Here is a 15,272-nt window from a genome sequence, read left to right as displayed (position 1 = left end):
GAAAAATTACTTCTAAAGTTATCAGCCGGAAAATTAAAAAATACTTAGCTAACTCTGATGTTTCAGCACCACTGAAATTTTTAAGTACAACTAATTGATTTCGACACAAAGAAAAATTAATTATAAAAAACTATCCGTGACATAAATAACTGTGGCATAAATAACAAAACTATAAAATTGTCGCTGCCTGTAACTTCTGTAAGATTTTGCAGCCTTTTCAACCAATGCGTTAAGAGTGGTTATTTTCCTCAAGGCTTAAAAGTTGCAAAAGTATTCCCCTTTTGAAGGGAAGTTTAAAAGAATCTTTGGAAAATTATAGACCTATTAGTTTACTCAGTTTAGTCGGCAAAATTTTCGAAAGGATAATTTTCAAAAGAATGTATACCTTTGCTAACAAGCAGAAGATTCTTTATGAAAAACATTTTGGATTTCAAAAGAAAAAGTCATGCGTGGACGCATTAATCGAATTCACCGAACTTATTAGAGAGGGATGGGACAAAAAATTGGTTGGTCAATCATGCCTTGTTGATCTCAAAATAGCATTTGATACCATAAATCATGATCTTCTTTTGGCAAAACTGGAAAAATACGGCCGGATTTTTTGTCTTCTGAAAAATTACTTTTCAAACCGGTTTCAATTTGTTCAAACTGAAAATAAAATATTTTTTTTGTCGCTCTATGTCATGTGGAGTACCGCAAGGGTCAGTTTTAGGTCCGTTTTTGTTTTAAGTATATATAAATGATCTTCCGAAAATTGCTGAAGGATCTGAGGTTGTTCTATTTGCTGATGATACTACAATATGCAATGCAGAAAAAAATTGTTGCGATAGCTTTGATAGTTCGTAAAATAAAGTGGATAGATGGTTCAAAACGAGTGGACTTTGTGTCAATCCTGGTAAAACTCAAATAATGAAATTTGGTAATAACTTTTCAAAACTTTATTGTGCTTTTGGTACTATAGTTCAAATTACAAATGTATGTAAATAATCAGGCATTTTTGTCGATAAGAAACTTATTTTCAAATTCCACATTGAACATGTGTGCAAAAAAATTAACTGAATTTTGTGGCATTGTCTGGAAAGCTAGGTATGTTTTTCTAAACAGCAGATGCTTCGCTTCTACAAAGCATATGTAAATCCTACAATCACTTATGGAATTTTAATATACGGCAATACATCCCAATCTCACCTTGCCGAGATAATGAAACTACAAAAAAGAATCTTGAGAGCAAGTTTTTCAAACGTAGATAGGAAATTATGGACGAAAACAAATTGCTTACTGTTTTCGATTTAAACTTTTTTGAGATGTTTAAGTACTTGTTTATGGAACTGCGATCGGACAAAAAAAATGGGTTTCTGTCTCAGATTTACTCCCAAAAAAGTGGACCATGTACCAGGAGCAAAGCGAAAGGTGTAATTAAAGTGGCAAAATTTTCTACTACCGCTAAACAGAGATCGCTTACAGTTAGAATTGAGCAGGGTTTTAACTATTTAAAACAAAATGACTTGATACCTGCTAATATACATGAAATGTCAGAAGATAGTTGTTTGAGACTCTATAAACAGTTTTTTCAAATTTACCTAAAAGGCAATCAGGACCTCTACAACCTCTACTGTTTTAATTTCAGCCCTTAATTTAATTTGTTTGTTGATTTGATGCTGTCTGCCTTCTTTTTACTCTCCAGGATATCCTACTCGATGAGCAGTAATGCTCTTTAGGATCTCCCTCCAGGCATAATATATTGCTTTTGGCGTTGTATATGTAGCTGGTAGAGTAATTTAAATTTCAAGTTTTTCAGCTTTTATGCAAATTTAATTTCAAAACACACTAGTAGTAAAAATTGGGGAGGTCTATCGCTCACTTTTGGCTCATCTGTATTAATATTGAATATAATACATGAATGCAATTAAACGATTTCAGCAAATATGGACCGATTTGGTCAATAGCAAATGGTATCTTAGCTATTATAATGTATCTATTTCAGCAAACAGTAGCAAATGGACTAAATTGTAACTAAAGCTTTATCGATCGTTTTATATTGACACCAAATCACCTCCCAATCCAAACATTTTTGCAAAAATTATGCAATTTGGATATTCTTTGTGCGTACTGAATGTTTAACGATTTTGTGAATAATTGGTGTTTCTACTGACTGACTGTCACTGAGACAGGCTGGTCATTAATTGAGCTACTTGAACGGTTGACCTCCTGGAACAGTAAGCTCTAAATGGAACAACAAACTGGCCTCATTGGCGAAATATCTGGAAGTCCTTGTTTGCTTCTAAAAGTCACATGGTTATATTTTAAACTCTCCGCCGAATTTAATAGCAATCAAGCTTGTATCAAAAATCGAGCCATTAGAAGAAAACAAAATCTATTAGGCTGAAATTTCGATTTTAGATTGGCACAGCTATATTTATCTCTTAAAATTTTCCTGCAACTAAAGAAAGCGAGTAATGTACTTGGAACCCTAAGAAGTTCCAATCCAGAACCTCCATTAGCAAATCTTCACTTCCAATAAAACTTTCACCTCCAATTCGGAGCAGTAAGATTAAACATCAAAATTTTGGAGGTCACTCGATTGAGTTTTCAATTGTACGTTCTCGTAAAGAGCAGACGTATGCTCACTCAATGTATTTTTTTTTCAGGTCAGCTGTACTTTGAATGTTAAAATTCAAAGGATGGTAGGTTTTTGAACACATCCGAGGTATGTTCGATTTACTTGTAATCACTAAAAAAGCCGACGAAAAAAATAAAGTCAGTTAATGAACACATCGAACTAAATTGAAATAAATTGAAATTTAAAGCCAAGGAGAGTCGGTTATTGAGCAAGTAGCACAATATGTTCCGACCTTAGTCTTAGCAAATACAAAAACAGTTTTTCTAAAAATTAAGCACATTCCTTATCCATAATAAAATTTGCAAACTGAAAAACAGCTGTTTTTTGTTTCAATTTTAGATTGCCATAGCTCTATTTACATTTTAAAATATTCTTTGTACCGAAGAAAGTTACTAATATAATTGCAACCAAAGGAAGCAATCTTCATTGCCAATAATTTTTCCCCTCCAACTCGGAACAGTGTGATTACACATCAAAAATTTGGCCGTCATTCGATTAAGAGTTTAATTGGACAGCTATGATCACTCAGTGTTTTGTTCCAGATTAAGTGCACTCCCTTTACGCAAGCACACAGAAGTGTGGTCTTTCTATAGATATAAAATTTTTAAAAATCGAAAACAGTATTTGAGAAAAAAATATATTTTATTTGAGAAAAGTGGGGAAAAATCCAGTCACAAAAAATGAAAAATAAAAAGTCAAATCTCAAAAACTATCTTTCAGACAGGAGGAGTATTCTACAGCTGATAGCGGGCAAGCAGTACTAACAAATAGTTTTATTCGAGTTTCCAAAAAAGAGCATTTATGAGCAGCAGCAATTGAGCAGCAGAGATTGTTAGAGAAGTTTTTAACTGGAAAGAGTCTAGTTCCAGATTACTAGTCACGTGCTCTCGCAAGTGAAATTACCGTAATTCATATTTCTTTTTAACTGATTTAAAAATAAAATTATTCAAATTTAGCTATCGAGTCAACCAGTGTCTGAAGAGAATCATATCGTAGGATTAAGCAATTGTAGTTTAATAGAAAAAAAACCCTTAAATAAATTTATTCAATCGTTAATTTTTTCGAACTCAGGATTATTTCTTTAACTATCCGTGTACAATCTCCCTTCAACGCATTAGGGTGTTTCTTTTTCATTGTAACCTCTCTTCCTCCCATTTGAGTGGTACGGTTGCTTAAGTCGATGAAATAAAGTCAGCAAAGATTAGGAACATGCCATTTGACAGTTGGAAAAGAGTAGTCAAAGCAAAGAAAGACAAGAAACTGACTCGTTTTTAAAAAAAAAATCTTAGTTTTTGGTCTTTGACAAAAATATATACCCTTGATGCTCTTCGAAGTTCAAAAATACTTTATGGTTGCTGCTTTTTAGAAATCAACCCAATATGATTTAAAAAATTGATTCAACAGGTAAATTTGAATTCAGCTGGAAAATCTGATCTTTCGAATCAAGAAGTCTATCACAATCTTGTGACTTTTACACTTTTCTGTTTGATAGAGAAGGTTTCCTTTTTTTAACAAAAGCGAATTAACTGAACTTTAAAAATATCAAAAATCAAACAGCTAAATAAATTTTGGCCTGAACTAAAGACTTTTCTTGAACAAAACAAAAAAATCATTGCGGCCTGTATAAGACTCTGATTTACGTTCATCGACTCTCAAAAACGCAAAAAATAATAATTATGAATCTTAGCTGCTAATTTTTGTTATTAACTCTTCTTTAGTTGAATTACATGAAGAATTTATGATTGATTTTTATTGGATAAAATTAAAACTGGATTAATGAGTAACTTTTTATTCGGTGGCGAAAACCTAAAATTCAAAACTAGCTGTTCGCGCTTTATTTGTCATTTCCGTTTTCGCGCTTGGCGAAAAAATTTGCCTTCCTTTGCAACCGAATTGAAATGAGCTTCAAAAAATATCACAAGTCAAACCGCGAGCACTCAAATTTGATCGTGAAAAAAATTTAAAAAATTCATCCTGTGAAAAAATACAAAAAAGTCATCAAACCTTCACTACTTTCTTCACTTTTAAGAACTATAACAAATTGAAAAAACAATTGAGGCCAAAATAGGAAAAAAGTTTGAAGCAAAACCAATGGTAAGAGGAGGGTTTGAAACCAATCTTTTCCCTCTGCCCATCCACATGAAGTGATTTTGATGGTGTTAAAGACACAAAAAGAAAAAATTGAAGGCCCGTACCCACAAAGCCGCATTACCGACAAATCAAAGCAAAACAACTTTTAATGAGGGCCTCGGATTTACCAAAAATGCGTGCAATACAACTTTCGACAATTCAAAGTTTTTTGTAACCTGCATGAAGGAGCGAGTTCAGATCAGGTATCATCATGTGTTCTTCAAGTATGAGCAAGTTTAGTTCAGGTATGATCATGTATTTGTAGGTATGATCGAAGCATTCTGCAGGTGGGAGCATGATTTTAGTTGCTCCACCCGATTCAGGTCTGATGCATGTAGGTGAATGTAGAAAAGAGACAAGGTTCACGTCTGAATTAGATTAGACCTGCTGTTTTTACCGATTTATGATGATCATATGTGAATATGGAGATAAGATTCGGTAGGGGTCGTTATTTTCGATGGCGTAAGGACACTCCAAAAACGAAATACATATACTTTTAGTTATTTCATACTACCAATATTTCAACAAACATCATAAAAAGTGAGACCCTAAAGTTCAAACGAAACAAAGTCAAAACAATTCGCTCACTCAATCAATGAAATAACGACCTAATGTTTTTCGAGTGTTTTTTTTCTATTGTTTTGTTTCCCATGCTAAATCAGGCAGCACTCATTTCAATCCATGGCAGCAGTCCAAGAAAGCTAGTTTTGGTAGCTTCATTTAGGGCGTTCTTCCAACTAAAAAAGTACTCTGCTAAAACACAATCTATAGAGAAACTTTTCTATTTTTTTCTTTGTCACTCATTTTTCGAAGGCACACAATTTCGATTATGCTCAAAATATTGAAATCTTACGCGTTCGTAGTGTTTTTTATCACACATGCACAAAAATTGATTTTATGACGAAATCTTTACTTTTTACAAAGGAAAAGGCGATCCGCCTCGTCTGTTTTGCTATAAAAATAGAACTGCCGGTCCCAAGTCCGGAAGAAGGAGGGTGGACACCAGGAAGGGCATCCGGTCCAAAAGGTCTTCGGTTTGAAAATGCTGTAAAGGGCACCGCTCCAAGCAACTCATTGAAAGTTAAACGAGCAATGACCCTCAACCTCGTGCATCCCTTAAAGGGCGAGGTTGTGCTAAAAATCTCACGAAATCGACTCAATTTACAAAAATGACTAATACTATCATGAATAACACGAAAAAACGCACAGTAGAAAAGACTATGCTTGTGGATCATTGGCACACAAAAAGGAAAAATTCTTGAGATATGCTAAACTTAAGAAAGAAGAAAGATATCGGTGTATTGTCTAAAACAAACTCGTTTCATGCAAAGCGTCACAAGAGGTTTTGGAAATAGCGACCACAAGTTTTTCTGGCGAGGAAACTCAGAATGCATAAATGTTGTTGCAATAGCCATCAATGGTCGACTTATTGAAAATGTACAGTAAGTCACTAGAGTAAACGATCGTGTTATGCGCCTGAAACTTGTATAAGAGCATACGGTGTGCAATATTGTATATGCGTACGCAAAAGCTGGTAGAGATGAGTCGGAAAAAAGGATTATATAACACGCTAGAAGATACTATGTTAACTCTACCTGACCAAGAAAATACTTTCCTGTGTTGTTATTTTGGGAGGTTGGCGCAAGGAATTTGACTGTGAAATTGCCCCATTTATCTTTGGTACACAAAACTCAGTTGTTCAAATAATTCTCAATTTTGGCAGTCATAAAATCTAGCGGTCCTAAACACGTTCTTTGAGTGAAGAAAACTTCATCCATATTGATTTTTTTCTCACACGATCGTCTCACAGAAGCTGTGTCAAAAACAAAGAAGGTTATTAAGGGCGAAGAACATGTTCTGTGTGCTTTCTATCTTAAAGTTCCCATTTACCGCCATAAGTCAAAATCCGTTAGAAGAATATAATGGAACTCAAATGAAACAGAAAACTCAATCAAGTACAAAGGGGCAATGAGCAGGAAGCTAGAAAAAAATCAAATACAGGCCAGCTGGAAAAAATTTCAACCAACACTTCTGGAAGAAGCAAAACAAAAAATGGCAAAACACAGAAAAACCAGAGAGAAAATTGAAAACATGGTGGTGGAACTGAAAATAGGCGAAAGAATTTAAAAGAAAAAAATTTTGTTCAGAATGTGGCAGAGGTCTGATTATGAGGAAGACTGGGTGATACATCGGATGCAGAACATTTGTGAAACAGCTAGTAGCTGAGCTAAAAAAAGAATCCGGCGAGAAATGGTGTCAAGATCTGTCAAAAGCGGGGAAACGGCATAAAATGTTCCGCTTTGCCAATCGACTGAAAAGAGATCAAAAGGATGTGGTTGGAGCGAAATTCATCAAATTTGATAGAAAACTACAGATTTGGGACCAATATGTTCTCTAGCACTGGCAAAGCTACTTCTCAAATCTTTTAAATGAAACAAATCTGTTTGAAATTGAAGATTCTGGTCCAATGCCCTCGGACTGTAGCGAAAGTTAAATGGCTACTTTTACAAAGGAAAAGGCAATCCGTTAGAATGTGCATCATACAAAGGCATCCAATTGCTGATACACGCATTCAAAATTTTCACAAAAAGTACAAGAAAACTGCCCGAGACAATTGATAAAAATAGATGAAATGCAATTTGGCTTTATGATAGGTAGATCAATTTTCGATGGCAATTTTCTTTAGACAATTGATAGATTTGTTTACCGAAAAGAGAAAACCCCTGCCTCATATATCTGTTGAACTCGAAAACGCCTTCGACCGTGTTACCAGCGAACTGATCCCATGGCCTCTCAGGCAATAGAGATTTTCCAAAAATCTGGTACGATTAAAATTGTTTCTGTAGATCGATTTGAGAACCAGCGTTTGCCGGCCCTAAGGATGCAGTGATTAATTCGTAACTAAAGTAGGCGTGCATCAAAGATCGTCTCTTGGCCCATTTATATTTATAACAGTATAGAAAGAGGCTTAGAGAATTTGTATATCCATGGTACCATAAGATATGCTACATGCAGATGACTTTTGCAAAAACTCGGTTTAAAAATCAAAGTTTAAAAATCAATTACAACGCAATTTATTTAAGGCCAATAGTGTCTTCCTCGAAAAAGATCCAATCGCTTGTTGTTTAAAGGGAGTCGTCGCCAATTCAAAACGCTGCCATCCGTGTATCACTAGTGCATAAAAAATGCTGAGTTCTGAGGAGGATACCTAAGCATTAGACTAATTGTTTGTCCAAGATGCAATAACCCTTTCAATTATCACTCAAATCAGAAGGCTACTCTACCGATCAATTAATTTGAAAACCTGGGAATTCTGCTATCTGGGTGATATGATTTCTGTTTAAAACGACGTAATACATGCATCATCGGCCAGAAAAGCAGCATTCTGGACAAAATGGCGGCAAATTGCACCTCGGCTGCTGAATTAAGGTATTGATTTGATTTTAAGGTCTCATATCTACAGAGGTTATCTCCGGCCAGTTCTGATATACTGCTCTGAAACCTGGGCGCAGACAACGGCAATATCCAGCTCTTAAGAGTGCTATGAAAGCTCTGCGTAGGATTTTACTAGTAACTTAAAAATACTGAGTTACCAACGATGCAGCAATTAAAATGACAGGTCTAGTTGATCTGTACAAGCTACCAGTGCGGTCGCGGCTACGATGGGTTGGCCATGTTCACCCATGTGAAAATGACCATACGCTAAAATCATCAGACCATGTTTCAGTCCTACGGAATTACAATCGAGATGCCACAAAAAACGCTGGATCGATCGTGTGAAGCGAGACCTGAATTCTGAAGGCCTCAAAACCACAGACTGCCTTGATCGAAAGGCACGGAAAAACATGTTCTGCTCCATTAAATAGCTTGAATGCTATTTCGAATGCCTTCATCTGAACCATTGCTTACGCGCTGTCCGGATGTCCCACCACGCTACAACGGGGAAACGAACAATAAATGCTTTAGTAGTAGTAGTAGTTTAAATGATTGCAACATTTTGTGTTTATGTCACAGCATCCGGCTAACTTTGTTTGACTTCGCTTACGTTTCAAAATTTTACATGAAAAAAATTCAAAATGATCTGGTTTTATGAAATCGGTCTCTGAAAAAGATCGTAATTGAACTGAAAAGTTTTTTAACCAGAACAAACTAATCGAAAACATTATCGAAAAAAACATCTAATGAATTTTTCGCCACTCATCTCCACTGAACTTAATTTTGAGGATAAGATAACCAGAACTATAATCCTTGTTGAATTTAGATACAAAAATTGGTGAATAGTAAGTCGAGAATAATTGCTGCCTTTTTTGCAAGCAATCTCAGAAGCCCAGTTTTTGAGTCTCAGAAGCAGTTTTTGAGTCTCAGAAGCTCACGCAACAATATCGAAGCGACTAATCCGATATCCGAGTTTTGAGCGAAAATAAAATTAACATAAATATGACCAAACTTGCAAGTCTAACCGAGAGTCCATTTACGCACCTAAGGCTGAAAAAGGCTACACAGATATTAGCTGCGTATAAATTGCTCCCTGAGACAATTACTTGAATCCAATATCCAAAACGGAACACTTATCACGCGCAAACTTTTTGATCTCACGCATGAAAAAGAAACGAAAACAATACGAATAAAAAATTATATTTGTGACGCACACTGCAAACAAAATGATGACATTAATTGTAGATTTATTAAAGCAATTGATTAATTGTAAAAAAAGTAGGCCAACAAGATGTTGGGAAAGTGTTACTGAACACTGAAATTGAAGCAAAAGTTGTTTGAAAGTGAATTTAATACCACAATCGGATTTTCCATCAGAGCTATTTTCATAAATTGGTCAGCGAAAAAAGCTTATTATTTATTAAATTTATTTTTTTTGTAACACTTTGCTTCAGTAACACTAGAATCTTACATCTAAACTAAAATGATCAACAGTAGAAAGCATTTCATGTAAAGTTTTTGCAAACTGGAAACATGCGAAATACAAAGTAGAAATTTTGTATCTGTACACAATTTAAAGCTACTATTGTGATGGCACTGCGAGGTTTGAGAGTTAGTTTATAAAAAATAGAAAAGGAAGACTTCGGTTTTCATAGAACAGAGCTCAAGGTCATAATTTCTGACTTCGATAACAGAAAGCACGGTTAAAATTTTAGCTTTATCTGCAAGTCAACTACAATGAAAGCAACTTTTATCAGAATTTAAACAAAATCATTAAACTAATTGTGATACTAGTATCAAATTGATGTTAGCTACAACGGACCAAATTTTTGCTTGGGCGATTTTTACGCACTCATAAATTTTATTTTGGCATATACAGTTCTGATCAGTTCCATGAGTACAGCTCATGTTTTCAGTTATTAATAATTTCAAGCTCCAACTAATAAAATTAACTTCTACTAACAACTTGTACCCCAAATTGGCTCTATTTTTTTTATTGTAGAAAGGTAACGACGAAAAAAGCTTAAAACTACAGATATTTTCTCAGGGAGCTCAAAAGTATCAATTGTATCTACATCTTAGCCAGTGTGTTACATCGCCAACTATCTATCTCAGATTCTGTTTGCCCAGCATTGTGTAGACAATAGAGGGTTGCTGGGGCGTGGCAACTGACGCAACCAAATTCCTCTCTAACCCTCTCTCTCCCTCTCCTAATGTGACGTCGTCATCCTCATCTATGTTTGAGGACGACATGCGAGATGAGGTTTGAGGTTGGCCTTGTCTCGAGCTCCTAGTCTGTCGTTTCTTAGAATGAGACCCACCGTGAAACTAAGAAAAAACATCTTTTCATACTTCAAAGCAAGAAAGTGTTATACCGTACGATAATAGGGGAAAGTTCAATTATGTTCTGGTTGAGACCGCCAATGATCAACAGTTTTGTTTCCGATAGAAGCCATATCGTTTTCAGAAAAACATGTAGTGGAGAAAGCGCGATGCAAACCAAAGGAACTACTAAAACTAGAAGAAGCAGGATAAGATATAGGCTGAGAAATAGTGGATTCCGTTGCTAAGGAAAGAGAGCTTTGAAAATGTACCTTGTCGTAATCCTCGGGGTCCTCCAGATCACTCTCATTCTCTTCGTCATCCTGTGCCAGTTGGAACACGTTAGCTGCAGTTGCGAAGAGACCGTCCTCTTTGTTTCTACAAATAAAATTTGATTTTTTTCTAGGCTCTTTCGTAACATCTTTTAAGCGCTATGTAAACCACTTAAAATTTGAGAATTGAGCCAGACAATTTTTCATGTCCTTTGTATTACGGTGCTAAGTTAACAATTATCAAATGAAATCGCAGGGAAACACGTATCGTTCCACAGACATCCTTTCATTTGAAGTCGTAAAACGAGTTTGGGGCTCTTTTCTTTCCATGAAGATAGCAAAAACTGTACCATTCAGTTGTTACATCCTGCGTCTTTGGAAAGATTTCAGTGGCCAATGACCAAGGTGCAATAGTCGATAAAAACGACTTAATAGGTAAAATGCATGACATATGTGCGACTGTGGTGTTTAACCTGTGTGATGGTGCATAGAGGAAGAGGAGGGCGACAATGTAGACATTCCACATGCCAAACAGCCCAGTGGAAAAGACTGCATCCACACTGTAGTCCTGAGTGGACAAGTAGTACAGCCACACACTCTCCTGTGCCTACACATACAACAACAAGAACACAGTCAATCGAGGTAAGGATACATAAATGCTATGCAACAAACACAGATTGTTCTAAATGTTCATCTCTTTGTTATTTACACTTTCCTCTAAATTAGTCTCAAAACAGGGGCGGATTTAGGGGGGCGGGGCGGACGCCCCCTCCCCACAGGGATTCGACCCCCTGCCGACCGAACGGGTCCCACTTTGCAATATTTTTAGATATCCATGTTTGGCGACGGACCCTAAAAATTTTCTAAAGACGTCTTCGGCGCCAATATATACTAAATTTAAGAGGGAAGCGTGCGCCAAAACGCAATTTTTTAATCAAAATTTTCCAAAACTCTTTTTGGCCTGTTTTTTTTCAAAATTTTTCCCGCGGCGCAAAAACTTTGAACAAAAACAGGGTCTTTTTAGTGCTTTGGGAGAGCTCGGAAAAACAATTTGGTCGATCTAAAAAAAATCCTAGACCCGCCAATGTCCCTGTCTGAAAAGAAAGAAAATTGGATATACTTAATAACAATAATTCAGAATGCAGCAAAACTCGAATTATACATTAACTAATTTATTTCTTTTATTTATAGGCGTGCCAATTCTTTAGAAGATATCACAGGGGAGGGGGGTGTGTGTTGGGTATGAATTGTCAAGTATATCCAAAACAATATTCGGACAGACTTTTTTCAACACCGATAAAAAAATTTACACAATTTTTTTTTCATTGCAGCTCGAATCACGACTGGAAATATTTCAGTATGGAACATCTCTCGAACCCCTCCGACGTATATTGTTTTCACAAATCACTGAGAATAATTGATGCTAAGGTGGATCTATTTCAAGTCATAGTGACCTGAACTAGGAGGAAGAAAAGGATTGAGAGAGCGGCCAGAGCGAGAGTGAGTGCCATGAAGAACTTGAATCGGAACACGACTCCCTCCAGAATGTGCTGCTTCCTAGTGCTGCTCACACTCACTCCGCCGTCAGGCCCCGTCATGTAGTTGCTGTACTCACTACACACCACAAACATACAAGTTAATTACACAGTTCAAGACCACAAAATGAAGTCAATCTGTGTACAAGTGCAGTTGAAACATGGAACAATGAGTTATTTACACTTTTTTGGACGATACACAAATGAAAGACTAATAATAATTTAAGCATCCTGGTGATAATTTGTGAACTAAACTTGATTATGCAAAGCAATACGTTGTTGATAAAATATTGGATTAAGCTAAGCGACTGGTATGCTTAATGACATGGCCGCCAAAAAAATGAGACATGCCTCTGTTTGTGTTTGATGGACTGGAACACTTTGAAGACGAGATAGAATAGGAAGCAGAGATACACTGTACCACTCACAGCCCCCATCAGCACCAGGCCCATCGCAACTCTAAACAAAGGACGGTACGGTACAGTCATTTTTCCTAACAAACATTGTTACAACTCCCAGGCCCAAAACATTTTCTAATTTTCCCAACAAACGGCGGCAACAGTGCTACTTCTCATTATATTATAGTAGTGCAGCATAGAATCAGTTTCCTTATTAGTTTGAGGCTTCACAAGAATGAAGGGCACGGGTTGCTTCTAAGATTAGTTTTTTTGCGAAATTGAATTTTTTTGTTTATGAGGCTGGACTTTACTGGTAAGCGACGTCACTTCCACTCCACACTGTATAGAATGGGTCCACAATCTGCACTCCCCTCTCCAGACTGTCAAACAGCAGGAGAGAAACACAGCACACCAGAATGGCACTCAACTCACGCCAGTACTTCTTCAAATTGTTCCTAAAACAACCAAAACGAAATTATGCCTTGCAGTTAAAATCAAACCATGCTATAAACGGTTCCACTGGAATAAGCTGTAAAGGTCCAACTACATATCAAAAGTGCAACAAAAAATCAAATTATCTTATTCCCAATTCGATGCAGCAAATTCGACGCAGCAAATATTGCTGCTTAGTCGCAACAGTATTTGCGACTTAGGTTGGATAAAAAGAAAGTTCGTACTATAAAACATTGCTTCGCAAGTGTAATCAGAATCTGAACTAGGTTCATTGACATCAGCTAGCCCGAAAACATGACGAAAATCTGAGATTAAAAAAATATTTAAAAAAAAACTGTTATTTCATACACTAGTATGGAATCAAATTGAATTTGAAAAAAGATACTGATGCACATTTTCAGTGTTAAGCAAGCACTGACACAGAAGCGAAGCTGCGCTTCCCAAACACGGCCGGAAAGCAGCTCAGAAAGCGAGAACACGAGCGGAAAGCGAGAACACGACCGGAAAGCAGCTCTAGAAAGTACAAGAAGAAAAATATAAATAAGCCTCAAATTAGCAAAAACTCGTCTAGATCTAGGATTCGATCTGCGACCTATTGCAATCAAGAGATGTTGAGTTTCACGCACTATCCACTTAGCCACGCAAGCTCAACAACCGACAAATACTAGTGAGGAATAAAGCAGCTACATATGCTAATAAATTGCCCATGCAATTCAGCAAAAGTGGCACCAAATACAAATAGACTCAATTTTGCAGGTAATAATTTGGATTATAACAAAGTGAAGGCATCCACGCTAACTTTGCATGTAACAAATTGCAAAGCATAAAGCCATATTATTTATAAATTATGCATTTCAAAAAATTGCAAGATATATTGAGTTAGAAAGTTTCCAAAAATTGAGTTTGTATTTTTGTTATGTTGTTTGAAACAAATCACTTCTTCCGGTTCAATTGATGAATTAAAAAGCATCAACTGTGTTATGTTATTACTATTCGAATGTCAAAGCCCATGCTATGAAAGAGCTGTAAAAAATAAAAATGCCCCCAAAATTGGCACCAAGATTTGCGATTTAGGTTGGGAAAAAAAGAAGGTTCGTACTAATACACTCGATTCGCAAGTGTAAAAAACAAAAATTATCGAACGTTTAGTGAGCAGACAATTCTTAGGCAGACGACTCTTGAGCCGAAAAAATTTGGGCTACAAAACAATTGGGCAATAAAAACTTTTACACCCCCTCCAGCAGCAGAAATGAACCAAAAAAAACTTTGGTCATTCTCAAGACTAACTGTGAGGCAACTAAACGGATATAACATCCACCGAAGAAAAAAGAAAAATAATAAGCAAAATAAGACACAAAAGAAAGTTGTTTCAAAACCCACAAATCGAAGAAAAAAAATTAAATTACAGACAAGCAATATGATAATGTTTGCTAATCTCATGCGTAAAAACATAGCCAATAGACAGTTAGAAAAGTATCAAGGAAAGTAATGAAACAAAAAACACTGTCTTGTTTTTTGGAAAAAAAAACTTCCAACTTTCGAATTATGTCTTCGAAAAAAGAAAAAATATGCCCTTAAAGCTCTTTGATTTCACAAACACGTTTTTCGTGACCTTTGAATTTTTGCTGTTCGATTTTGGAGTTCTCCTTTTATCAAAATGAACTGAGCTTAAAAAGCAATCAAAAGTAAAGCCGCGAAAAATCAAATTCATGAATTTACTACGGTATGATGAAACGAAAAAAAAATCGTCATTTCATTTAGTTGCACTCATTGATTCTTTACCTCACTCACAATTTATCTGGTCGTGTCTCGAACTGCTAAAAATCAAGCGACAAGAGGCATACACGGGAATGAAAGTCTGGAAAGACAATGATATACATTTCGAAGAACTTGAATTACTAATTCGAAACTTAAAATTTTTGGCAAAAACGTTGATAAGTATATACCCAAAGTTGATATCTGAGCTATCATAACCGTTAAATGATCAAAACTCTGTAATTGTGAATTTATTTCAGATGTAAGATACATAAAAAACGGCCTCCTAAAACTTTGAAAAGACAAGAATTTTACCCTAACAAATACCAAGGGTCCCCCCTTTGGACAATTT

General features: G+C 36.0%; 1 protein-coding gene across 1 annotated transcript in view; it reads right to left on the bottom strand.

Annotated features, from left to right (window-relative positions):
- Nucleotides 1–9,603: 9,603 nt before the first annotated feature.
- LOC134841697 (protein wntless homolog B-like) overlaps nt 9,604–15,272 on the bottom strand; it is a 487,665-nt gene continuing 481,996 nt past the window's right edge. The window contains exons 6-11 of the mRNA XM_063857731.1: nt 13,024–13,167; nt 12,666–12,773; nt 12,234–12,393; nt 11,253–11,386; nt 10,780–10,885; nt 9,604–10,513 (exon numbers count right to left, since the gene is read on the bottom strand). Of these exons, the coding sequence (XP_063713801.1) occupies nt 10,292–10,513; nt 10,780–10,885; nt 11,253–11,386; nt 12,234–12,393; nt 12,666–12,773; nt 13,024–13,167 (874 nt within the window). The 3' untranslated portion in view covers nt 9,604–10,291. The remainder of the gene's footprint in view (nt 10,514–10,779; nt 10,886–11,252; nt 11,387–12,233; nt 12,394–12,665; nt 12,774–13,023; nt 13,168–15,272) is intronic.

The sequence above is a fragment of the Symsagittifera roscoffensis genome, chromosome 3, assembly GCF_963678635.1.
Source record: "Symsagittifera roscoffensis chromosome 3, txSymRosc1.1, whole genome shotgun sequence".
Classification (NCBI taxonomy): domain Eukaryota; kingdom Metazoa; phylum Xenacoelomorpha; order Acoela; family Convolutidae; genus Symsagittifera; species Symsagittifera roscoffensis.
Note: the sequence above shows the minus strand (reverse complement) of the source record. Positions and strands in the feature narration are given on the sequence as shown.